This window comes from Oncorhynchus gorbuscha, linkage group LG14, assembly GCF_021184085.1.
Source record: "Oncorhynchus gorbuscha isolate QuinsamMale2020 ecotype Even-year linkage group LG14, OgorEven_v1.0, whole genome shotgun sequence".
NCBI classification, from domain to species: Eukaryota; Metazoa; Chordata; class Actinopteri; order Salmoniformes; family Salmonidae; genus Oncorhynchus; species Oncorhynchus gorbuscha.
The window spans coordinates 12,065,126-12,091,787 of NC_060186.1; the positions used below are offsets into that span (position 1 = coordinate 12,065,126).

The window sequence follows — 26,662 nt, forward strand, 5'->3', positions numbered from 1 at the left end:
CGCAGATGAGCAGGGACCCTGGGCATCTTTCTTTTGGTGTTTTTCAGAGTCAGTAGAAAGGCCTCTTTATTGTCCTAAGTTTTCATGACTGTGACCTTAATTGCCTACTGTCTGTAAACTCTTAGTGTCTTAACGACTGTTGCACAACCTGCATGAGAAACAGTGTTTAAACCCTTTACAATAAAGATCTGTGAAGTTATTTGGATTTTTACGTATTATCTTTGAAAGACAGGGTCCTGAAAAAGGGGTGTTAAACTTTTTTGCTGAGTCTATATATATATATATATATATATATATATATATACACACGACAAGATTGGTCAACCTCAACCATGTTATCTTTCTACCTTTTTTCTCCCCCGCTCCTCTCTCCCTCTTCCTCCCCCCCACTCTCGGTCTTTTTCCGCCCTCTCTCTCTCTCGGTCTTTCCCTCTCTCGGTCTCCCTCTCTCTCGGTTCTTCCCCCCCCCCCCTCTAGTAAATACAAGGTGGACTGTGCATGTGTGCGGGGGAACCCAGAGTGCCCGGTGCTGAAACACAACCTGGAGCCCACCGAGAACCTGGAGGCCAGCAGCCGCCGGCGGGGCCGCAAGGACAAGGAGCCCATGATGCAGCGAGGGGACCACCTGGACCTGGGCCAGAACCAGAATATGACCCTGGACTGTGACGGCAAGACCAAGGGTCTGGGGGCCGACGGCAAGCAGAGGAAGCTATCGCCCCTCCGCCTCTCTATCTCCAACAACCAGGTAAGATTTCCCTGGCAACACAACTCACCTCAATCCGTCTCCATCACAAACACCCCCTATCCCCTCACGCTCCCGTCCCCCGTAACCACACGCTCCCGTCCCCCGTAACCACACGCTCCCGTCCCCCGTAACCACACGCCCCCCGTAACCACACGCTCCCCCCGTAACCACACGCTCCCCCGTCACCACACTCTCCCGTCCCCCGTCACCACACTCTCCCGTCCCCCGTCACCACACTCGCCCGTCGCCACACGTCCCGTCCCCGTCGCCACACGTCCCGTCCCCCGTCGCCACACGCCCCGTCCCCCGCCGCCACACGCCCCGTCCCCGCCGCCACACGCCCCCGTCGCCACCGTCACGCCCCGTCCCCGTCGCCACACGTCCCGTCCCCCGTCGCCACACGCCCCGTCCCCTGTCGCCACACGTCCCCGTCGCCACACGTCCCCGTCCCCCGTCGCCACACGTCCCCGTCCCCGCCACACGTCCCCGTCCCCCGTCGCCACACGTCCCGTCCCCCCATCACCCACGTCCCCCATCACCACACGTCCCGTCCCCCATCACCACACGCCCCGTCCCCCCATCACCACACGTCCGTCCCCCATCACCACACGTCCACCCCATCACCACACGTCCTGTCCCCATCACCACACGTCCTGTCCCCCGTCACCACACGTCCAGTCCCCCATCACCACACGTCCAGTCCCCCATCACCACACGTCCAGTCCCCCATCACCACACGTCCAGTCCCCCATCACCACACGTCCAGTCCCCCATCACCACACGTCCAGTCCCCCATCACCACACGTTCCCGTCCCCATCACCACACGTCCCCGTCACCACACGCCCGTCACCACACGTCCAGTCCCCCATCACCACACGTCCAGTCCCCCATCACCACACGTCCAGTCCCCCATCACCACACGTTCCCTGTCCCCATCACCACACGTTCCCTGTCCCCATCACCACACGTTCCCTGTCCCCATCACCACACGTTCCCGTCCCCATCACCACACGTTCCCGTCCCCCATCACCACACGTTCCCGTCCCCCATCACCACACGTTCCCGTCCCCCATCACCACACGTTCCCCGTCCCCCTCGTCCCCATCACCACATGTACCCCGTCCTCCGTCAACACACATTTCCTCCCCGTCCCTGTCCCGTTCCCCATCACCACACGTTTCCCCCGTCCTCCGTCAACACACGTTTCCCCCCGTCCTCCGTCAACACACGTTTCCCCCGTCCTCCGTCAACACACGTTTCCCCCGTCCCCCGTCACCACACGCCCCGTCCGTCCCCGTCACCACACGTCCCCGTCCCCCGCCACCACACGCCCCCGTCCCGTCCCCCCGTCACCACACGTCCCCCGTCACCACACGCCCCCGCCCCCGTCCCCGTCACCACACGTCCCCGTCCCGTCCCCGTCACCACACGTCCACGTCCCCCATCACCACACGCCCCCGTCCCCCATCACCACACGTCCCCGTCCCCCATCACCACACGTTCCCGTCCCCCATCACCACACGTCCCCGCCCCCGTCCCGTCCCCATCACCACACATCCCCATCACCGCACGTCTCGTCCCCATCACCACACGTCTCGCCCCCCAGTCCCCACCACCACACGTTCCCATCACCACACGTCCCCATCACCACACGTCCCCATCCCCCATCACCACACGTCCCCGTCCCCCATCACCACACGTCCCCGTCCCGTCCCCCATCACCACACGTCCCCGTCACCACACGTCCCGTCCCCCATCACCACACGTCCCCGTCCCCATCACCACACGTCTCTCCCCCAGTCCCCACCACCACACGTCCCCACCACCACACGTCCCCATCACCACACGTTCCCGTCCCCCATCACCACACGTTCCCGTCCCCCATCACCACACGTCCCCGTCCCCCCGTCCCCATCACCACACGCCCCCGTCCCCCATCACCACACGTCCCCGTCCCCCATCACCACACGCCCCCATCACCACACGTCCCCCATCACCACACGTTCCCGTCCCCCATCACCACACGTTCCCGTCCCCCATCACCACACGTCCCCGTCCCCCCGTCCCCATCACCACACGTCCCCGTCCCCCATCACCACACGCCCCGTCCCCCATCACCACACGTCCCCCATCACCACACGTCCCCCCATCACCCCATCACCCCCATCACCACACGCCCCGTCCCCCGTCCCGTCCCCATCACCACACGTCCCCATCACCACACGTTCCCCGTCCCCCATCACCACACGTCTCGTCCCCATCACCACACATCCCCATCACCACACGTCCCCATCACCACACGTTTCCCCACCCGTCCCCCATCACCACACGTTTCCCCCACCCGCCCCCATCACCACACGTTGTCCCCCATCACCACACGTTTCCCCGTCCCCCATCACCACACGTTTCCCCCACCCGTCCCCATCACCACACGTTCTCCCCCCCCAGTACCCATCACCACACGTTTCCCCCCATCACCACACGTCTCCCGCCGTCCCTGTCACCACACGTTTCCTCCCCCGTCCCCCATCACCACACGTTTCCTCCCCCGTCCCCCATCACCACACGTTTCCTCCCCCGTCCCCCATCACCACACGTTTCCTCCCCCATCACCACACGTTTCCTCCCCCATCACCACACGTTTACCCCCCCGTCCCCCATCACCACATGTTTTCCCCCACCCGTCCCCCATCACCACACGTTTCCCCCACCCGTCCCCCATCCCCATCAGTCCCCCATCACCACACGTTCCCCCCAGTCCCCCATCACCACACGTTTCCCCCCCGTCCCCCATCACCACACGTTTCCCCCATCACCACACGTTTCCCCCATCACCACACGTTTTCCCCCCGTCCCCCATCACCACACGTTTCCCCCCAGACCCCATCACATACCCTTCACCCACTGCCATTTCTCCATCACTGTTGAAGATTGCCTCATTGGAGCCTATAAGTTGTCTTTCCCCTTGAAGACTTTGTGTTATCATATTTAGCTTGTTTTCCATTTAGTTAGCGTCCAATGTCCATGCGTGTAGCCATTTTTCAATGTTTCTGTTTTATTCTTGTTATCCATTAGTAGACTACTTGTAATTCCTCTATCATCCATCTTGGTTCCCCCTCTCCCTGGACAAAGCCCACTCCTTAACCCAGCCATCTCTCTCACCATGCCGTGTCTAGCCCTCTAGTGACAGATGAGACATGCTATCACGCGGTGTCCTCTACTGCAGGAGCTCCTGAACGCACCACTAGGCATCCCTGTACTCAGTGTTATACACAGAGAGAAAGCCCTCTGTCTCTGGGGTGGTCCCCAACCTTGTGTTCAGTAGATACCAAACGGAACGAAAACGCTCAGTGAAACAGAGGTACAATCTGAACCTGTCCAGTAAGAAATGTCTGTTTTCCTATTCCATTGCAAAAGATTTTGTTGTGTTGTCCAATAACCCCGACCCAGGCCATAGGTCTTATCGGTAAGCATGTTGCTTCTGTGGTAGGGACTGGTAGTTCCCACGATGAGTGATTTTTAAGGACTAATCTGAGGGAAGCACACAGAAGCATGGTTTATACCTGACTCCAATAATCACCTAATTATGATCTTCAGTTTAGAATGCAATTAGTTTAAATCAGGTGTGTTTGCTAGGGAGGAGGTGTGACCCCAATCAGGCCCCCGAGGACTGGCGTTGCCCAGGCCTGGTCTAGAATGAGGAACGGTGAAGAGGCTCAGACGTCAGAGATAAGGTGTGAGGCATTTCTATCGGAACACCGCGCACAAACCATGAACTGAACACGCTGAATAGGGAAGCTGTCCACATCTGTCATTGTGCACAAACAGACCTTCGTGTGACCACAAGAGCCACAACTGGACATTACAGGGTAGTTGTTGGTTACAGGGGTAGTTGTTGGGAGTGGGCTCCAAACAATGTATCACAAGGCACTACAGAAGTGAACCTGGTCTCTCGCTCTTATTTGATAAGGGGTACGATTGCGTTTCGATGTTATTCTGACTGCCTAGGACCGAATACAATCTCTGAGCAAGTTTGTGGACAGACAAACCCACCACGTCCCCAGTCAGTGTCCCCAACGGTCACTCTCTCCCCCTCCCCACCTACCACCTCACTACTCTAGACCCTCTAGTCTGTAGCCAGACTGCCTGTGGTTGGTCAGTGCCATGATAAAGCACCTCTCCCCCTCTAACAGGATCCTACAGAGTTAGAGGGTGTAGAAGACCAGCCTGATAACTCCGTTAGCAGTGAAGTAGAGATGGAGTCAGAGGAGACCATTGCAGAGAGAAAGAGGAAGATGGTAAGTTCTGTGAGCCAGGGCTGCAGCGCGCCCTGCTGTGTGCAGCCCATACACCCCCCCCCTCATAGGAAAAAGCTCATCCTTGCTGGTATGGGTCACTGTTTGTGTGGTGGTGGTCCCCCCCCACCTCCCTGCTTCTGCTGCTGTCTCTGCCTCATCCTGTTGCTGTGTAGCCTAGCTCGCGCCCCCCCCACCCTGCTCTCTGTTGCTCACTCGCTTCCTCTGGCAGAGCCCTCAAACACTGAGGCTCGGTGTTTTGGTCATCATTATACATATTTTCCTCATTTATTTAATAGCTCATTTGCTAAACCATCACACATTGCACCATTCTGGGCCCTCCAGAGCCACAGGCCCTCTACCCCCTCCTTCTCCTCTCTAATTAGCTGAGTAAACAAGAGCCCCAGCCTCAACACACGTAAGTACTGGAACTCTCCCTGTGTGTCTGAGTATGACCCTCATACAGAATTGGCAAACTGTTTTGAAATGACCAATTACTCTCCTCTCTCCTGCTAAAGAGCTCTGGTGACCTAGAGAGTTGGGCTCACACACACTCTGGCACGCTCTCCCTCTGTCATATACACACACACACTCTGGAAATTACCCTGCTGTCAGCTCCCTTTCACACTACAAGGCCCAAGGTGTAAAGCGCTGACTCATCGTTCTGGCCAATGGACTGGCTCACTCTCTGTTAAATAGCCCTGAGCGAGAGAGAAGAGGGGGTGGGGGGACTTTGTTGCCAGGGCCTCATTGAGTCTGGGACATCCAATAGCCTGCCTCCCTCCAAGGGAAGCTGCAAGCTGGTCCAGGAGGAGGAACCCCCCCCCCCTTACTGTGGAAGAACGTCCTCTGATGTGACAATCACCCACTGGTCTGGTGTATGTATGGTGTTAAACCACACATCCACAACAATGCCCTGTCCGCATGGGCTCTTAACACTGGTGATGTCTGTGTGTGTTTGGCATGGTATGTCTCCCACACTCATGTTAAACATCCGGCTTGGTGCCAGGGATACAGACACGGCATGGAACACACAGTTAAAATGTTAGTTGCAGTAATGTTCGGTTTTGGGTGTTGCAGATGGTATGTAGTTGCTTGTCATCAACCTTGGTGAAAGTTGGTGATTGGGTTGGTTGCTATTGTCTTGGTTTTCTTTCCTTGTGTCGTGGGTTCAGTGTGTGGTTTATGACACTGGTGAACATGTGGCCGAGTTCCAGTGGTGGTGGGTTGTGTTGAAATCACTGTTCATTCATTCAGCCCAAATAAAGTCTTCCTACTGGATATGCTGGTGTAAGCAGACAAGGTAAAGAAGCCCTGACTGGACACACGTCTACAGGCATAAGGCAGCCATTCTCCCTATCTGCGCCCCTCTTCTCTCCCCTCTTTCATAACCCTGTAGTGGCCAGGTCACCTCTCTACACCCCCACCTGTCTGAGGATCCCTGAGGGTCGGCACACACTGAAGCCCCTAGAGTGGGGAACCGTGGTGGTGTGTGTATGTTCTATGTGTGTTATTGGGGGGGACCGGGCCTCTTGTCTTCTAAACCAGGCTGTCTCTCTGTAAACCATTCAGGCCAGCCCAGCGGAGGAGTCCCATCTGCAAGGCGTGGGGGCCTCCAGCTGTCTGGGACTGAGTAAACCGGAGGTAAACCTGACCCACCAACCCCTACCCACCCCCAAACATACCCACCCCCGCCTGCCTGCCTTCCCCTCCACCTCATAGGGGACCCCACTGACTGACAAACATACTAACCCCCACCTCCATCTTCCCTCCACTGACCGGCCCTGTGGCAGACCCCAGTGTGTCTCTGCTACTGGGGGTGGTAAAACTAGTCTGGTGGAGGCAGCCGTGGTGTTCTAAACACCCTGAATGGTTTGGTAAGGGTTAATGTTACGTTCCCACCTTCCACTTCCAGTTAGTTTGGTCTCACATCAACAGGGTGTTTACTTGTTCTATCTCCATTGGTTTTTCCTCCACTGGAAGAGGAAGTGGTGGTCCTTTTTCTGTCATTCTGCGCCGCTGCTGTTTTTTTCTCTGCCAGCCAGACTGCCTCTTGCCTGTCCTGTGTTGCGATAACGTGTCCCTCCCCCTCTAGGCCCAGTGGGTTCAGGAGACTAGGCCACGTGGACTAACGCTTACTGCTCTGTCCTCCTCTCCTCTACAGACCCGTGAAGAGAGGAAGATGGAGGCCATCCTGCAGGCCTTTGCCCGCATGGAGAAGAGGGAGAAGAGGCGGGAGCAGGCCCTGGAGAAGATTGGCACCAAGTCAGAGGGGGGCATCAAGGAGGAGCCCCCTGCCACCCCCGAGGCCGACATGCAGTCTCCTGGTATCATGACGGTAAGTGATAGTTGACTCAACATGTTCGTTATGCCTGCACTCTCTCTTAGACATTGGTTCCACCAGGTCGTCAGTATTAAAAGAGGATGTTGTCAATAATCTGAAGGGTTAGCTAATGGTGACTATAAACTCATCCAAAACTATGCTACTGTACTCTATCCTAACCCTGTCTCTCCCAGCCCCTGCTAGAGGTAAAGGAGGAGCCGGGTCTCAACAAGCCCACACCGGCCAAGCTGCGAGGCAGCAAGCAGAGGAAGAGCTTCTCGCGGAGCCGCACCCACATCGGGCAGCAGAGGCGGCGAGCGCGCACCATCAGCACCTGCTCTGACATACCTCCCGGCTCGCCCGGGGAACTCCTGGACCCCCTGGCCAATGATAGCCTAGACGTAGAGGCCTCCAGGGATCCTGAACCAGAGGCCCTCTCCTCCCATGCCCCCGACACCAGCCCCCCTTACAGTGGCTCCCCGGCCCCTGACAGAAACCGCTCCGGGCAGAAGTACCCCAAAACTAAAAAGGTATCCGAGCCACGGCTCAGTGCTCACCCCTAAACATGACTAGTCACTATTCTATTTAGACTAATAGGAATGTTCTACTCCTTCTAGTGAAATTTCACTCAATACTATAATTAAATGCAGTGTGGTTCTGACTAAAGCTCTCTCTCTGTCTCTCTACAGCACTTAGTGAGTGAGTGGTGCGTCGACAAGCAGGAGCGGTCATTGCGGACCCCAGAGCCGGCCCCGGAGAGGCCCCTGAGGATCAGCAGCGACCCTGAGGTGCTGGCCACCCAGCTCAACGCCCTACCCGGCATGGGCCCCAGCCCGCACGTCTACAGCACGCCCAAACACTACGTCCGCTTCTCCTCGCCCTTCCTGGCCAACCGCAGCCCCACCACCCCTGGGGTGCCCACTGGACGCCGGCGTTCCCGCGAGCTGCCCGACACGCCGCCCACCTCAGGCTCCTGCAAGAAGGTATGTTGTTCACCACCTCACAGAGGAATGGAGAGTTAGCTGTCAGGTATAGAAAAACAGACTGGCGGGGTTAACCGGGCAGAGGGACAGACTGGCGGGGTTAACCGGGCAGAGGGACAGACTGGCGGGGTTAACCGGGCAGAGGGACAGACTGGCGGGGTTAACCGGGCAGAGGGACAGACTGGCGGGGTTAACCGGGCAGAGGGACAGTATTATTGTCAATAACAGAGACTTAGGTTTTCTAAGATGTAGCTGCCTTGGAGATTAGTGAACGTGATTTTGTATTTGTGGTTGACATGTCCAAGTCCTCTCCCTCCCTGTCTTCTCCCCACAGCGCTGGCTGAAGCAGGCTCTAGAGGAGGAGACCACCACCCCTCCACCCAGCAGCGGCCGGCCCACCCTGGTCATGCCTAGCGAGGGCCCTCTCAGCCCCCCTATCAACGGGGACTCTGATAGCCCACTCCCCTACAACGGAAGCTGCACCTTGCCAGGTGAGGACTCTGGTGAGGACTCCGGAATGTGTTTCTCATCACTTAGAAGGAACATAAGTCTTGTCTGTTTTTTGCATGTGAGTAACCCTTCCTCTCTGTGTATGTGTCATACAGAGTTGCCAACTCCTCTGAAGAAGCGGCGCCTGGGTCTGTGTCCACTGGACGCCTGCATGTCAGAGAGCTCCACCCCCTACGGCTCTCCCTGCGCAACGCCAACCCGGGCCGACCTATCAGAGACGCCGGGTACACCCTTGCTGCTGGCCACACCACCCCGCGTCACCCGTATGGAAGAACCGAGCCCCGAGCCTCTACCTAGCACCCCCACACACACACTCAGTGCCCCGCAGGAAGTAAGACACGCACTCTCACCTACAAACACACACACACTCATAGTGGGAAGTGAACCATGTGTTAATATCTCTGTTCCTGTGTCCACAGAGCGAGTCTTCCCTGGACAGCTCACCAGAGGGCAGTCGCAGACCCAGCCCCCAAGAGGCTGAGCGGCCACCTTCGCTGCTCTCCTCCCCCTGTGTAGCGGTCAGGGCTCCCAGTCTGGATGTGTTGCCCCCCCCAAGAGGCCAAGACCAGCGCCCCCCTGAGCCCCCAGCCCCCCACCCCCGAGCCCCAGGACTGTGTGGGAGAGGAGGGGCCAGAGACAGTGACCGAGGGCAGCAGCGACACCCCCTCCTCCACAGACCCAGCCTCTTCCTCCCTCCTCCCCCCCTGGATGAAGAGTCCAGAGAGAGTGGGTCTGTCAGGGCCAGGGGGTCTGTCCTTCTCCCCCATCAACTCTAACCTGAGGGACCTTACCCCCTCACACACCCTGGAGCCCATCTTGGCCTTCAGGCCTGAGGCTGTGGCTGGTGTTGTGACAGTGACAGTACCAGTACCCCTGGCAGCAGGACCCTTCACAGAGGCTGCAGGGTCTCTCTTCTACCCCTGCCCTGAGGAGGGGGGGAACGCTGGCCTTCTCTCGTTCACTAAGTGGAGACAGCACCGGAGAGGGAGGGTCAGGACAGAATCCCCCACAGAAGAAAAAGGTGAGTTGCTATATTCTCTATTCAGCCTCCCCATTCAAGCTGTGTTAGGGTTCCTGGACTGATAAAGGTACGTCTGTTTTCGTGTGATGTCATGTGTTTTCCCAGGTGTCTTTACTGGAGTACAGGAAACGTCAGCGAGAGGCGCAGCGCAGCGGCTCCAAAATGGAATGCGGCTCGCCTGTCTCTACAACACCTACCCTGGTGGAGATGTTCCCTCTGCCCATGGAGACTACTCAAGAGCCTCCACCCCTGGCTCCTGCTCCGGACCAAGCTCCAGTGGCCCCCACCCCGCCTGAGTCAAATGACCCCCAGCCCAGCGAGGACACAGAGCCCCCTGTCGAGGGGGAGAGAGAGGGGGGAGAGGGACAGTGGACCTCGTCCACCTCGGTGGAGCAGGCAAGAGAGCGTGGCTACCACAGAGCCCTGTCGCTTAGTGACCACAGCAAGGACAAAGGTACACACACACACACACACACCACTTGGACATAACTTCTTTACTGATGATAGTTTAATTGTAATAATGTGTGCCTGTTTCAGATGGAGAGACCGAGGGCAGTGAGGCCCCAGTCAGCAGAGATTGTTCATCTCCTAGCCTGCAGAGGACCCCAACCCACACGGTAAGAAACATTCTGCTTTCTGGCTCAAACAGTAGTGTGAAGTACATGTTGCTGCCAAACACAGCCATCACACAGCGTATAGTGTAGGTCAATCTCTTTTTGTCGTCAGTTTGCAGTGTGCCCCCCGACCATTCGTTCCAACAAAGATCTTCCCGCGGCTGAATGTAGTTGCCTACCCCTGATGTAGGCTGTTATTGTTCATGACTTACCCGTTCCCTCGCTCAGTCTCTCTCTCCTCCCTAGCCGTGTTCTCCTGGTCCCAGCAGCCCGTCCCAGCCTGGCAGTCGCATAGTGAAGGAGGAGGAGAGTGACAGCCGGCCTCGGACCCCCTCCCAGGCCGCCCCACAGCAGCCCAGCAAGCCTGCCGTACCCAAGACAGCCCCCCTGACCCCCACCAAGCTACACCCTGCTGCCCCCTACCCTGCCCCCTCACTCCTCCATTCCCCCAAACCCCAGGCCCAGGGCTCCCCTTACCGCAGCCAGAGGGCCTTCCTCTTTGCTCCTCCTCAGTCCCAGCCACAGGCTCAACCAGGGCTGCCCCCCTTCTCCCAGTACAGCCCACAGTCCGCTCCACCTCCCCCTCCTCCACCAGCACCTCCAGCCTCAGCGGCCTACTTCTCCAGCCAGTCAGCCCCCGCCGTGGGATCCTTCCCTGGGTTCAAGCCTGCAGTGACGTCCCCATTCCCCCTGGAGCCCAGCCCCTCCTGCAGACTCTTCCTCCCCACGCCCTGCACTACCAGAGCTCTACCACTCCCCCCTCCTCCCCCTCCCCCACCACAACACCCTGGGCCCAGCCCGGCCCTGCTACACGTTAACCTGCAGCCTCCTCCTGTCCAACAGCACCAGCTCCTCCTGACCACATCCCCCAGTCCTCCCTCCCTCCTCCTCCGCCCCCTCCCCCACAGGGCCAGACCCACCAGCTGCAGCAGCCCAGTGCCAGCACCCTCCTGTCACTCAACCAGGGCTTGCCTCTTCCTCCACCCCCACCCCCCTCCTGCCTCCTCCACCGGTGTCCCCATGCAAGTGCAGGCCCCTCACCACTTTCAGAACTTGGGGGCTTTCCAACCCCGCTGATGCACACCGGCGGCACAGCTAACCCCTCGGTGCCCCCTCCACCTACCCCCGCCCCACCAGCAGACTGGACTGCCCCCCTCCTCCCCTCCCCAGCAGCAGACTCAGCCGGCCCAGGCCGTGCCCACCGCCACTCAGATGCCCAGTGGAACTGGTGGGGCCCCTGCGTCCCCCGCCCCCTTTCACAACGCTGGGTACCTGGGCACGGGGTGGCACTGACCGCCTCCATGCAGGCCTCCCCCTTGGCCCTGCCAGCCCCTGTGAACTCACTCTGAGAGGAGCTTGATGACAGACAGCGGAACACAACAAGCAACAAAAGCTGTAAATATTTTCTATGTACCTGAACACATGGCCAATGGAAAAACAGGAGAACGTGGGATAAAGGGGTGCTTTTTAAAGGACAAACTGAAAACAAGGACCGTGAAACAATCTTATTAAGAGACTTTGTGTTTGAAAATGGATGATTCCCCCGGTGCTCATCCCACTCTCTCTCCGACGTCCCTCCCTCTGTTTTCTTTTGAATTTCCCTCCTGTGGCGGAGAGAGTGCCTGACCGTCTGACCGTCTGTCTGTTTTGGACTTCTATTGTAAGGTCCCGCACTTTCTGTATCAATGTACATTCCAGCCTCCACCCCCCTTCGTCAGTTAGTCCGCCTTTCACTTCTACTTCTCTTTGTCTATTGTCTGCTCTTCTACACCGTTTATTCGTTTTATCTAGTGGCTCATTATAGCAAACAGAAAGCTTTTTGTATAGAGAAAAAATAGTTATTATTATTTTTATTCCTCTGTGTAACAAATATCTGTGCACCGCTGCAGTGATTCAGAATGCTGTTCTGGGAGCCCGCTTCACTGCCCCAGGAGACTGCACTCGTGTGTGTGTGTGTGTGTGTGTGTGTGTGTGTGTGTGTGTGTGTGTGTGTGTGTGTGTGTGTGTGTGTGTGTGTGTGTGTGTGTGTGTGTGTGTGTGTGTGTGTGTGTGTGTGTGTGTGTGTGTGTGTGTCCTGTGTCCTGTGTCCTGTGTCCTGTGTCCTGTGTGTCAGTGGGAGAAAGGGAAGTGATAGACAGTAAGAGTGATGGTGTGAAACGAGTGCAGTAGTCCTCTGTGGTAGCCAGAGTGAGGTCTCACCCGTAGGTAGGACGTTAGCGGTTTATTTTTGAATATCAATGGTTATTTGTAGAAATTGTAATTTAATGTATAGGTGGTTACTCCAGCTTTCCTCCGGAAACAGGTTGTATATATTTGCTTCTTTTCTTTCCTATGCTTGTACAATTGGCTCCCATCCCATTTTGGAATCTGGTTGTAAATACGAGCGCTCTTCTTGGCAAAGATGAATGTTTCTGTGACAATAGCACTTTTTATTTAGTTTTTCCTCTCTGGACTATTCAGTGTAGTCTTTTATTATTTGTGTGTGCGTGTGAGTATGTTTGTGCAGAGGAGAGAGACTCAAACACTGCACTGGTTGGCTATTTTCATGGTTCATTATAATAAATCACTGTAATGACAGTTTTATACCACTGGTGGTGTTGTGTGTCTGTCTGTATGTTCTGTCTGTCTGGGAGAAGGAAGGCTGATATGTTGGCATATTTTCAAACGGTTGACGGATGCCTCCTACCTGACGTGGTCCTTGTTATCCGGGATCCTTGGGACGTCCCTACTCCATAGAAGTAACGTTGAAAATGGTCAAGGAAAGGGTTAGGTAAGTATTAAGTTTAGGGTAGGGATGTCCCAAGGAACCCCGGATAGCACTAACCTACCTGACAAGCCACCAGCATGCTGCCTGTCGCCTCCAAATAAAACTCATTTGAAAAGTCGTGGTTGGATGCTGTCGGACAACTTCACCATATCATGGAACCATAGAGACCTGAACCATCTTCAGCATGTCCCCTGAGAATTCCTTTAGAGTGGATTACCTTTCAGGTGTAAGGAATGTGTACCATCATGCCAGCAACAGATATGCCCATTAATGAATATTTCTTTAGTGGTTGCCTGCTATCTTATCACAACAGATTGTAGACCTTTCCATCAGGAGAGCAACACTAACTGCATCTAATGAGCGCCTGCCTCTCTTCCTGACAGGGATGCATGTTGGTTAGTGGTAGTTCCTCACTGGTAAGCAGATGTTGCGACAACCCTCTCTTTGATCTGTTGTGCTGTGTGCATATCAATGTGGACACTCCGGTCTTCATGAACCTCAATGATTAAGCAGACCCTTCATGGTTACAAGTGCTCTCCTGTCCCCGTTATGCACATGACTAACCAGCACAACAACACACCACTCCTGGTTTTGGAGTGTCTCCCATGTTCACAAGGAGAGATTCCACAGTTCAGGGACATGTGGTCTAGAGAGGACATGTGGTCTAGAGATAAGTGTTTGACGAGAAGTCTGAAGTTCAATGCCTGGCCCGGTTAGTTTTGCATGGCCCGGTGCCCCGGGTGGGTGGAGTTTGCGTATTTTAGACCATTCCATTGGTCCTTAAGTGAATTCTCCACCCACCTGATGCACCGGGCCATGCAAAACGAAGTGGTCCAATCAGAATAGGGCTATAGGGGTTGGGCAAGTGGGTGCTTTTGGGTTGTGTATAGTTAATTGTTCCAAGAAGAGAGAAGTGCATTTACAACGTCATTTCTCTGAAGTGCCGCTAAAACACAGTAAATTGTGCATGAGACCAAACTCCCCAGATCTTTCGATTTCACTAACAGTTTATTTCTTTGGACCTCTTTTAACCGCACTAACAGAAAGAACAACACAAATCTTATCCACACACACATGCAGGTGAGTAGAGAGATTAACATGGTCATTTGAAGATCAGCTCTATAAATGAAGTGTATTCTCCTTTTGTTCTGTGCTACAGTAGGCCAATGTTAACTATCAAGAGCTGACTGATTCCAGGAAATGTTTTATGGTTTTACCTTGGTCTCTGTCTAGATATGGCGTCTTCCAACAGTGTCCTTGCTGAAGAGCAGTGCCTGTGCTCCATCTGTCTGGATGTGTTCCCTGAGCCGGTCTCTATTCAATGTGGACCGAACTTCTGCAAGGCCTGTATCAGGAAGTATTGGGATGGCAATGATGTGCCAGTGTCCCGTGTGTAAAAAAATAAAAATAAAAAAAAATTTTTATAGGAGACCGGATCTGTTCATCAATACAATCATTTCTGAGATGGCTGCTCAGTTGGGGAAATCAGTTCAAGTGAAAGCCACCAGCAGCTTAAACCAACTCCCTGCCAAATCTGGAGAAGTCTGCTTTGACATCTGCACTGGGATGAGATGAAGCTCAAGGCACTGAAGTCCTGTCTGGTGTGTCAGACCTTTACTGTGAGATTCACCTGGAGCCTCAGTCCCAGCCTTAAAGAGACACAAGCTGATCAACCCTGTTGTGAGAACCTGGAAGACAGGATGTGTAAGAAGCATGACAGACTCCTGGAGCTGTTCTGTAGGAGTGATCAGATGTCTGTGTGTTTGTGTCAGACCTGCACTGAGGCAGACTACAAGACTCACAACACAGTCCCTCTAGAGGAAGAGTATGGAGAGAAGATGATGTATTCAAAATCTAGAAAGGTCAAGGAGATCAAACTCTAGAGCTCAGCAAGAGAGTTGCAGAGATAAATATATTAGACAGTGTGCAGGTATTCACTGCTCTGGTTCGCTCCATTGAGAGAAGTCAGGCTGAGCTCATTGAGGTGGTCAAAGAGAAAGTAGCAGAGAGGCAGGCTGAAGGGCTCATTGAAGAGCTGGAGCAGGAAATCACACACTGAGGACCACCTCCTACAGACTTTTACATCCCTCTGCACCCCTCCACCCACCAAGGACTGCTCTGAGATCAGTGTTCACAGTGATCTGTATGTGGGGCCTGGGAGGAGAGTTGTGTCCCAACTGGAGGAGACACTGAATAAAATGATGGATAAAGTCAAATGGAAGAGGGCGCAGCACTATGCAGTGCTATGCAGTGGATGTGACTCTGGACCCTGACACGACAAACCCCTATATCATCCTGTCGACAAGTGGGAAAGAAGTGAGATATCAACAGAAACAACCAGATCTCCTTGACAACCCAAAGAGGTTTTCCACCTGTCCCTGTGTCCTTGGAAATAACGGCATCTCCTCAGGAAGATCTTACTATGAGGTGACTGTTAAGGGAAAGACTAAGTGGGATTTAGGAGTGGCCAGAGAGTCCATCAACAGGAAGGGAACTATCACTCTGAGCCCTAAGGATGGTTACTGGACTGTGGCACTGAGGGAAAGTGTAAGTACCTAGCCTGTACCTCCACATCTGTCCTCCTCTCCCTGAGAGAAAAGCCCCAGAAGGTGGGGGTGTTTGTGGATGATGAGGAGGGTCAGGTCTCCTTTTATGATGTGGAGGCCAGGTCTCATATCTACTCTTTCACTGGCTGCACCTTCACTGAGAAACTATATCCATACTTAGGACCTTGTGCTAATTTTGGGGATAAACTCTTGCTCCTCATTCTCTCCTGTCAATCACATAGACTGAGGCTGATGTTTTGACATTGCAGATGTGTGGAGATATTACCGAACATAATGGTATCCTGACAAATACTCAGCATGGTTTAAAATACTGCACCTTGCATTAACATCACATATAATTTTTTTAAAAGCCCTGCAAATATTTTGTTTAATATGAGATGAAATTGTTTGTCTCTTCTGTCGTCATTTCTTAGATGTACACATACATAATGTGTGATTGTATTGTGATTTATTTCATGTCATCTCTGATATCAATGATTTAGCAGCCTCTTCGTGGTTACAAGTGCTCTCCTGTACCCATGGGGACAAAGCTTTACAACACAACTATATTTTGAAGTGCCTTTCTTGTGTTTGTTCTGTCTTTTGATTGTAACACAAAACTCCTCACATGTCATTCCATTTGAATGAAACACCATAGAGAAACACGAAAGCAGTGAATGTTGTAACGTTTATTTACCCCCCCCCCCTGTTTTGACCCTCAAGTGTTTTGTATTCTTTGGGTAATATTTACATGTTTTTATGTACATGGGGAATGGTTTGGACATACCTCTTTCCCTGGTTCCTCACCTCTTCTGTTTGTTTATCCCAGACTTTCATACACTGCATGAAAAGTCTAACATTGTCCCATACATCTCTGATTACATATACATGTCCGTAAATGTCCACACACAGAAGTGGTCTGTTATCGGATATGTACGGGACTGTGCACCCCAGTGTTAACCCGTAAATACACTTTGTCATGCAGTCAACTCCTCCAGCTACACTTGGAAACCGCCTGGATCCTGTCACTGCTTGCTGACCAGACAACCAGTATAATAAGGTAGGTGGGGTTTGGACTAGCCAGTGTAATAAGGTAGGTGGGGGTTGGACTAGCCAGTATAATAATAATAATAATAATAAGGTAGGTGGGGTTTGGACTAGCCAGTGTAATAAGGTAGGTGGGGTTTGGACTAGCCAGTGTAATAAGGTAGGTGGGGTTTGGACTAGCCAGTATAAGGTAGGTGGGGGTTGGACTAGCCAGTATAATAATAATAATAAGGTAGGTGGGGGTTGGACTAGCCAGTATAATAATAATAATAATAAGGTAGGTGGGGTTTGGACTAGCCAGTGTAATAAGGTAGGTGGGGTTTGGACTAGCCAGTAAAATAATAATAATAAGGTAGGTGGGGTTTGGACTAGCCAGTATAATAAGGTAGGTGGGGGTTGGACTAGCCAGTATAATAAGGTAGGTGGGGGTTGGACTAGCCAGTATAATAAGGTAGGTGGGGGTTGGACTAGCCAGTATAATAAGGTAGGTGGGGGTTGGACTAGCCAGTATAATAAGGTAGGTGGGGTTGGACTAGCCAGTATAATAAGGTAGGTGGGGGTTGGACTAGCCAGTATAATAATAATAATAATAATAAGGTAGGTGGGGTTTGGACTAGCCAGTATAATAAGGTAGGTGGGGTTTGGACTAGCCAGTATAATAAGGTAGATGGGGGTTGGACTAGCCAGTATAATAAGGTAGGTGGGGGTTGGACTAGCCAGTATAATAAGGTAGGTGGGGGTTGGACTAGCCAGTATAATAAGGTAGGTGGGGGTTGGACTAGCCAGTATAATAAGGTAGGTGGGGGTTGGACTAGCCAGTATAATAATAATAATAATAAGGTAGGTGGGGTTTGGACTAGCCAGTGTAATAAGGTAGGTGGGGTTTGGACTAGCCAGTGTAATAAGGTAGGTGGGGTTTGGACTAGCCAGTATAAGGTAGGTGGGGGTTGGACTAGCCAGTATAATAATAATAATAATAAGGTAGGTGGGGGTTGGACTAGCCAGTATAATAATAATAATAATAAGGTAGGTGGGGTTTGGACTAGCCAGTATATAATAATAATAATAAGGTAGGTGGGGTTTGGACTAGCCAGTGTAATAAGGTAGGTGGGGTTTGGACTAGCCAGTAAAATAATAATAATAAGGTAGGTGGGGTTTGGACTAGCCAGTATAATAAGGTAGGTGGGGGTTGGACTAGCCAGTATAATAAGGTAGGTGGGGGTTGGACTAGCCAGTATAATAAGGTAGGTGGGGGTTGGACTAGCCAGTATAATAATAATAATATAAGGTAATAAGGTAGGTGGGGTTTGGACTAGCCAGTATAATAAGGTAGGTAGGGGGGTTGGACTAGCCAGTATAATAAGGTAGGTGGGGGTTGGACTAGCCAGTATAATAAGGTAGGTGGGGTTTGGACTAGCCAGTATAATAAGGTAGGTGGGGGTTGGACTAGCCAGTATAATAAGGTAGGTGGGGTTGGACTAGCCAGTATAATAGGTAGGTGGGGGTTGGACTAGCCAGTATAATAAGGTAGGTGGGGGTTGGACTAGCCAGTATAATAAGGTGGGGGTTGGTAGGTGGGGGTTGGACTAGCCAGTATAATAAGGTAGGTGGGGGTTGGACTAGCCAGTATAATAATAATAATAATAATAAGGTAGGTGGGGTTTGGACTAGCCAGTATAATAAGGTAGGTGGGGTTTGGACTAGCCAGTATAATAAGGTAGATGGGGGTTGGACTAGCCAGTATAATAAGGTAGGTGGGGGTTGGACTAGCCAGTATAATAAGGTAGGTGGGGGTTGGACTAGCCAGTATAATAAGGTAGGTGGGGGTTGGACTAGCCAGTATAATAAGGTAGGTGGGGGTTGGACTAGCCAGTATAATAAGGTAGGTGGGGTTGGACTAGCCAGTATAATAAGGTAGCTGGGGGTTGGACTAGCCAGTATAATAAGGTAGGTGGGGTTGGACTAGCCAGTATAATAAGGTATAATAAGGTGGGGGTTGGACTAGCCAGTATAATAAGGTAGGTGGGGGGTTGGACTAGCCAGTATAATAAGGTAGGTGGGGGTTGGACTAGCCAGTATAATAAGGTAGGTGGGGGTTGGACTAGCCAGTATAATAAGGTAGGTGGGGGTTGGACTAGCCAGTATAATAATAATAATAATAATAATAAGGTAGGTGGGGTTTGGACTAGCCAGTATAATAAGGTAGGTGGGGTTTGGACTAGCCAGTATAATAAGGTAGATGGGGGTTGGACTAGCCAGTATAATAAGGTAGGTGGGGGTTGGACTAGCCAGTATAATAAGGTAGGTGGGGGTTGGACTAGCCAGTATAATAAGGTAGGTGGGGGTTGGACTAGCCAGTATAATAAGGTGGGTGGGGGTTGGACTAGCCAGTATAATAAGGTAGGTGGGGTTTGGACTAGCCAGTATAATAAGGTAGGTGGGGTTTGGACTAGCCAGTATAATAAGGTAGGTGGGGTTTGGACTAGCCAGTATAATAAGGTAGATGGGGGTTGGACTAGCCAGTATAATAAGTTAGGTGGGGGTTGGACTAGCCAGTATAATAAGGTAGGTGGGGGTTGGACTAGCCAGTATAATAAGGTAGGTGGGGTTTGGACTAGCCAGTATAATAAGGTAGGTGGGGTTTGGACTAGCCAGTATAATAAGGTAGGTGGGGTTTGGACTAGCCAGTATAATAAGGTAGATGGGGGTTGGACTAGCCAGTATAATAAGGTAGGTGGGGTTTGGACTAGCCAGTATAATAAGGTAGGTGGGGTTTGGACTAGCCAGTATAATAAGGTAGGTGGGGTTTGGACTAGCCAGTATAATAAGGTAGGTGGGGTTTGGACTAGCCAGTATAATAAGGTAGATGGGGGTTGGACTAGCCAGTATAATAAGGTAGATGGGGTTGGACTAGCCAGTATAATAAGGTAGGTGGGGGTTGGACTAGCCAGTATAATAAGGTAGGTGGGGGTTGGACTAGCCAGTATAATAAGGTAGGTGGGGGTTGGACTAGCCAGTATAATAAGGTAGGTGGGGGTTGGACTAGCCAGTATAATAAGGTAGCTGGGGGTTGGACTAGCCAGTATAATAAGGTAGGTGGGGGTTGGACTAGCCAGTATAATAAGGTAGGTGGGGGTTGGACTAGCCAGTATAATAAGGTGGGTGGGGGTTGGACTAGCCAGTATAATAAGGTGGGTGGGGGTTGGACTAGCCAGTATAATAAGGTAGGTGGGGTTTGGACTAGCCAGTATAATAAGGTAGGTGGGGGTTGGACTAGCCAGTATAATAAGGTAGGTGGGGGTTGGACTAGCCAGTATAATAAGGTAGGTGGGGTTTGGACTAGCCAGTATAATAAGGTAGGTGGGGTTTGGACTAGCCAGTATAATAAGGTAGATGGGGTTGGACTAGCCAGTATAATAAGGTAGGTGGGGGTTGGACTAGCAGGTATAATAAGGTGGGGTTGGACTGGCCAGTATAATAAGGTAGATGGGGGTTGGACTAGCCAGTATAATAAGGTAGATGGGGGTTGGACTAGCCAGTGGGGGTTGGACTAGCCAGTATAATAAGGTAGCTGGGGGTTGGACTAGCCAGTATAATAAGGTAGGTGGGGTTTGGACTAGCCAGTATAATAAGGTAGGTGGGGTTTGGACTAGCCAGTATAATAAGGTAGGTGGGGTTTGGACTAGCCAGTATAATAAGGTAGGTGGGGTTTGGACTAGCCAGTATAATAAGGTAGATGGGGGTTGGACTAGCCAGTATAATAAGGTAGATGGGGGTTGGACTAGCCAGTATAATAAGGTAGGTGGGGTTTGGACTAGCCAGTATAATAAGGTAGGTGGGGGTTGGACTAGCCAGTATAATAAGGTAGGTGGGGGTTGGACTAGCCAGTATAATAAGGTAGGTGGGTGTTGGACTAGCCAGTATAATAAGGTAGGTGGGGGTTGGACTAGCCAGTATAATAAGGTAGGTGGGGGTTGGACTAGCCAGTATAATAAGGTAGCTGGGGGTTGGACTAGCCAGTATAATAAGGTAGGTGGGGTTTGGACTAGCCAGTATAATAAGGTAGATGGGGGTTGGACTAGCCAGTATAATAAGGTAGGTGGGGGTTGGACTAGCCAGTATAATAAGGTAGGTGGGGGTTGGACTAGCCAGTATAATAAGGTAGGTGGGGGTTGGACTAGCCAGTATAATAAGGTAGATGGGGGTTGGACTAGCCAGTATAATAAGGTAGGTGGGGGTTGGACTAGCCAGTATAATAAGGTAGGTGGGGGTTGGACTAGCCAGTATAATAAGGTAGGTGGGGGTTGGACTAGCCAGTATAATAAGGTAGGTGGGGGTTGGACTAGCCAGTATAATAAGGTAGATGGGGGTTGGACTAGCCAGTATAATAAGGTAGGTGGGGGTTGGACTAGCCAGTATAATAAGGTAGGTGGGGGTTGGACTAGCCAGTATAATAAGGTAGGTGGGGTTTGGACTAGCCAGTATAATAAGGTAGGTGGGGTTTGGACTAGCCAGTATAATAAGGTAGGTGGGGTTTGGACTAGCCAGTATAATAAGGTAGGTGGGGTTTGGACTAGCCAGTATAATAAGGTAGGTGGGGTTTGGACTAGCCAGTATAATAAGGTAGGTGGGGGTTGGACTAGCCAGTATAATAAGGTAGGTGGGTGTTGGACTAGCCAGTATAATAAGGTAGGTGGGTGTTGGACTAGCCAGTATAATAAGGTAGGTGGGGGTTGGACTAGCCAGTATAATAAGGTAGGTGGGGGTTGGACTAGCCAGTATAATAAGGTAGATGGGGGTTGGACTAGCCAGTATAATAAGGTAGGTGGGGTTTGGACTAGCCAGTATAATAAGGTAGATGGGGGTTGGACTAGCCAGTATAATAAGGTAGGTGGGGGTTGGACTAGCCAGTATAATAAGGTAGGTGGGGGTTGGACTAGCCAGTATAATAAGGTAGGTGGGGGTTGGACTAGCCAGTATAATAAGGTAGATGGGGGTTGGACTAGCCAGTATAATAAGGTAGGTGGGGGTTGGACTAGCCAGTATAATAAGGTAGGTGGGGGTTGGACTAGCCAGTATAATAAGGTAGGTGGGGGTTGGACTAGCCAGTATAATAAGGTAGGTGGGGGTTGGACTAGCCAGTATAATAAGGTAGGTGGGGGTTGGACTAGCCAGTATAATAAGGTAGATGGGGGTTGGACTAGCCAGTATAATAAGGTAGGTGGGGGTTGGACTAGCCAGTATAATAAGGTAGGTGGGGGTTGGACTAGCCAGTATAATAAGGTAGGTGGGGTTTGGACTAGCCAGTATAATAAGGTAGGTGGGGTTTGGACTAGCCAGTATAATAAGGTAGGTGGGGTTTGGACTAGCCAGTATATAATAAGGTAGGTGGGGTTTGGACTAGCCAGTATAATAAGGTAGATGGGGTTGGACTAGCCAGTATAATAAGGTAGGTGGGGTTTGGACTAGCCAGTATAATAAGGTAGGTGGGGTTTGGACTAGCCAGTATAATAAGGTAGGTGGGGTTTGGACTAGCCAGTATAATAAGGTAGGTGGGGTTTGGACTAGCCAGTATAATAAGGTAGGTGGGGTTTGGAATAGCCAGTATAATAAGGTAGATGGGGGTTGGACTAGCCAGTATAATAAGGTAGATGGGGGTTGGACTAGCCAGTATAATAAGGTAGGTGGGGGTTGGACTAGCCAGTATAATAAGGTAGGTGGGGGTTGGACTAGCCAGTATAATAAGGTAGGTGGGGGTTGGACTAGCCAGTATAATAAGGTAGCTGGGGGTTGGACTAGCCAGTATAATAAGGTAGGTGGGGGTTGGACTAGCCAGTATAATAAGGTAGGTGGGGGTTGGACTAGCCAGTATAATAAGGTAGGTGGGGGTTGGACTAGCCAGTATAATAAGGTAGGTGGGGGTTGGACTAGCCAGTATAATAAGGTAGGTGGGGTTTGGACTAGCCAGTATAATAAGGTAGGTGGGGGTTGGACTAGCCAGTATAATAAGGTAGGTGGGGGTTGGACTAGCCAGTATAATAAGGTAGGTGGGGTTTGGACTAGCCAGTATAATAAGGTAGATGGGGTTGGACTAGCCAGTATAATAAGGTAGGTGGGGGTTGGACTAGCAGGTATAATAAGGTGGGGTTGGACTGGCCAGTATAATAAGGTAGATGGGGGTTGGACTAGCCAGTATAATAAGGTAGATGGGGGTTGGACTAGCCAGTGGGGGTTGGACTAGCCAGTATAATAAGGTAGCTGGGGGTTGGACTAGCCAGTATAATAAGGTAGGTGGGGTTTGGACTAGCCAGTATAATAAGGTAGGTGGGGTTTGGACTAGCCAGTATAATAAGGTAGGTGGGGTTTGGACTAGCCAGTATAATAAGGTAGGTGGGGTTTGGACTAGCCAGTATAATAAGGTAGATGGGGGTTGGACTAGCCAGTATAATAAGGTAGATGGGGGTTGGACTAGCCAGTATAATAAGGTAGGTGGGGTTTGGACTAGCCAGTATAATAAGGTAGGTGGGGGTTGGACTAGCCAGTATAATAAGGTAGGTGGGGGTTGGACTAGCCAGTATAATAAGGTAGATGGGGGTTGGACTAGCCAGTATAATAAGGTAGGTGGGGTTTGGACTAGCCAGTATAATAAGGTAGATGGGGGTTGGACTAGCCAGTATAATAAGGTAGGTGGGGGTTGGACTAGCCAGTATAATAAGGTAGGTGGGGGTTGGACTAGCCAGTATAATAAGGTAGGTGGGGGTTGGACTAGCCAGTATAATAAGGTAGATGGGGGTTGGACTAGCCAGTATAATAAGGTAGGTGGGGGTTGGACTAGCCAGTATAATAAGGTAGGTGGGGGTTGGACTAGCCAGTATAATAAGGTAGGTGGGGGTTGGACTAGCCAGTATAATAAGGTAGGTGGGGGTTGGACTGGCCAGGTTAGTAAGGTAGGTGGGGGTTGGACTAGCCAGTATAATAAGGTAGGTGGGGGTTGGACTAGCTAGTATAATAAGGTAGGTGGGGGTTGGACTAGCCAGTATAATAAGGTAGATGGGGGTTGGACTAGCCAGTATAATAAGGTAGGTGGGGGTTGGACTGGCCAGGTTAATAAGGTAGGTGGGGGTTGGACTAGCCAGTATAATAAGATAGGTGGGGGTTGGACTAGCCAGTATAATAAGGTAGGTGGGGGTTGGACTGATTGAATATGTTCACATGTTCATTAGTTCACATCACAGGAGGTTAATTGGGGAGGACTGGCTCATATTAATGGCTGGAGTGGAATCAGTGGAATGGTATGATGCCATTCCATTGCCTCCGTTCCCAGACATTACTATGAGCCGCCCCCACAGCAGCTTCCTGTGGTTCACATGTTAAGTTGAGCTTGTTTCAGCCCAGAAGCCCTATAAGAACACTAGGCACATTTATGACATAATGAGAGTGGATTCATAAAGCATTACATTCACCAGCTATGAGCTGGCACTCCAACACGGCTTCCAGCAGCATCTGGTCTTCCAACTGGGACCAACCATGCTTTGGTTCAGGGGTAAGCCAGCAGTAGGATGCAGGGTGCTATGCTGCTGGCAGTAGACTGCTGACATACTAGTTATTAAGTTGTTGTGCAGCCCTGTTTGTGTGGCAGTGGTAAGCTACGTGACTTGAGTTTACATGGGCTCTGGAGACTACTGATCTTTTCAACCAGTTCTGTCCCTTTAAAATGGCCATAACATCCACATTTTTACCTTCAAGAAATTGTATTTTCATTCATTGATAAAATGTGCTGGATAGAGAGCAAGAATGACTTTCCGTTAACGACACATTGCTACTAGTGATAAAGTTGCAGATGGATTCTAAGGTTATATTCCCAGATAAAACATTTCAAGACACTGAGCCACACTTTATGGAAACACTTCTTCCCATAGTAAAATGGCAATACTCTACAATACTGTCTGTATACATTGTATGGCACACACATCTAAAGAGAATCAATAGCTTTAACATACTGCATCGATTGTAAATATCATAGTCGAGACAAAATAATATTCCAACATGTAGAACAGCTATTTCTATTTGTTAATAGGCCTTTTCTTCTACTTAATACATGGTTCTTCAGCATGGTTTTCTCCAGGGTTGCCGAGGACACTATGATTGGCAGCCTGCTCTTGACCTCTAGTCCTACATGGCTCTGATCTCTACCTCGCTGATTCTATCACAACAGTCATTCATTACAGCTACAAGATGTCTTCTGTACCTTCAACTTAGTCACATTTAAATGTGGTGTCAGTGGTGGCGCATCGCTCCACATCCAAAGGTTGATGGGTACGTACCACTAACCTTTCCACCACAGAGTCCAGTAAGGTGGCTCAGCAAGCCAGACAGTTCTCATGGACCATGCTCACCCACTGTAAACAGTCTTACAGTGATGAGTCCAATGAAGACCAAAGAGTGGAACACAAGTCCAGAAGGAATCCACAGTTCAGGTACATGTGTACTGTCTGTGTCCAGAGGTGAGTTTGACACAATAAAGACGACAGCTCTGTTTGATCAGACGTCTGAACAATCCAATTCTGTAGCCTAGCGGTCATGTGTGGTCATGAGTTAGTTGACCGTTTCCCAAACTCGGTCCAGGGGACCTCAAGGGGTGCATGTTTTGGTTTTTGCCCTCGCATTTTACCCAACTGATCACATTTTCAAAGCTTGACAATGAGTTCATTATTTTAATCAGTTGGGTCAAATACTAGGGCAAATACCAAAATGTGCACCCCTTGGGGTTCCCAGGTTTGAGTTTGGGAATCGCTGGGTTCATTTGTGTTTTTCTATGGTAGGGCCTTGAATGGTGGGACAGAATCTCATGTTCTTTTTAACAAACAAAACCTTCCTCTTATGACTTGGTAATATGTTTTATTGTCACATACACCAGATAGCTGCAGTGAAATGTGTTGTTTTACAGGGTCAGCCATAGTAGTACAGCGCCTCTGGAGCAAATCAGGGTTAAGTGCCTTGCTCAGGGGGCACAATGGCAGACTTTTTTTTCACCTTGTCGGCTCAGGTATTCAAACCAGCGTCCTTTTGGTTACTGACCCAATGCTCTAACCGCTAGGCTATCTGCCGCCCGTTAAGTCATCGGCCACGCAGGTCTGCGGCCACACTGTGTCCACGCAGTAACGTATTTCAGTTCATAAAACAATATGAAGTCTTCCATCTGTTGTTGCCAATATCAAGGTCAGGTCTGGATGATAACGGGGCCGTAAGGGTTGGTCTTTACTAAGTGGGTTCTCTTGGAGTGGATGTCTCCTCCTTTCATTCATTCGTCTTTTTCTCGTTCTGTTCTTTCCAACAGCAATAGCTTTCCTTTCCACCTCCAGAGTGACAGGTATGAAGCTGGAACATTGTGTTACATTATCTTTACCTCTGACGGGCACCGACACCTGTGAACAAAGAACACAACTAGATTTACCAATGGCAACGTAAGCATATGGATATTGATCCCATGAAAGTATATCAGATAATTCACAAAAAGCACACACACCTTTGTACAGTTTTCGACTGTTTATATGGAATTACCAGTCTCTGTGAGGGGAGAAGAGAGGTTAGCATTGGTAATGTCACTATGAATACCACTGGAGCTTTTGTACTTGTAGTACCAGAGACACGCCAGTGGGTGGCAGTAGTGAGTAAGTCACCAATCAGTAGTAAGGTAATGACATCCTTATCTAAATGGCTCAGAGACCTCCTTTATAAACATAGTTAATCAGTGGACTGACACATACATTACTGCAACAGAACAATTAATCACTTTGCCAAAACGAGACT

At 51.1% G+C, this 26,662-nt stretch overlaps 3 protein-coding genes across 14 annotated transcripts in view; 2 read left to right on the top strand and 1 right to left on the bottom strand.

The window, feature by feature from the left end:
• The window catches only part of LOC123994441 (inactive histone-lysine N-methyltransferase 2E-like), a 35,623-nt gene extending 25,969 nt beyond the window's left edge, over nt 1-9,654 (top strand). For 7 of the 12 annotated variants that reach the window (XM_046297022.1, XM_046297025.1, XM_046297027.1 and 4 more), the window contains 9 exons: nt 478-745; nt 4,940-5,044; nt 6,614-6,685; nt 7,206-7,379; nt 7,559-7,894; nt 8,054-8,347; nt 8,682-8,850; nt 8,953-9,188; nt 9,277-9,654. In XM_046297022.1, coding sequence (XP_046152978.1) covers nt 478-745; nt 4,940-5,044; nt 6,614-6,685; nt 7,206-7,379; nt 7,559-7,894; nt 8,054-8,347; nt 8,682-8,850; nt 8,953-9,188; nt 9,277-9,633 — 2,011 coding nt within the window. In that variant the 3' untranslated portion in view covers nt 9,634-9,654. The remainder of the gene's footprint in view (nt 1-477; nt 746-4,939; nt 5,045-6,613; nt 6,686-7,205; nt 7,380-7,558; nt 7,895-8,053; nt 8,348-8,681; nt 8,851-8,952; nt 9,189-9,276) is intronic. The other 5 variants (XM_046297030.1, XM_046297032.1, XM_046297026.1 and 2 more) reach the window with 4 other exon arrangements.
• An 88-nt stretch (nt 9,655-9,742) lies between these two features.
• LOC123994443 (vegetative cell wall protein gp1-like) lies at nt 9,743-13,080 on the top strand. Its single transcript, XM_046297038.1, has 4 exons — nt 9,743-9,878; nt 9,984-10,332; nt 10,416-10,495; nt 10,739-13,080. Exons 2-4 carry the CDS (start codon nt 10,041-10,043, stop codon nt 11,567-11,569), a joined length of 1,203 nt encoding a protein of 400 aa, XP_046152994.1. The 5' UTR covers nt 9,743-9,878; nt 9,984-10,040; the 3' UTR covers nt 11,570-13,080.
• A 10,903-nt stretch (nt 13,081-23,983) lies between these two features.
• The window catches only part of LOC123994444 (LHFPL tetraspan subfamily member 3 protein-like), a 38,878-nt gene continuing 36,199 nt past the window's right edge, over nt 23,984-26,662 (bottom strand). The window contains exons 3-4 of the mRNA XM_046297039.1: nt 26,379-26,419; nt 23,984-26,277 (exon numbers count right to left, since the gene is read on the bottom strand). Coding sequence (XP_046152995.1) covers nt 26,400-26,419 — 20 coding nt within the window. The 3' untranslated portion in view covers nt 23,984-26,277; nt 26,379-26,399. The remainder of the gene's footprint in view (nt 26,278-26,378; nt 26,420-26,662) is intronic.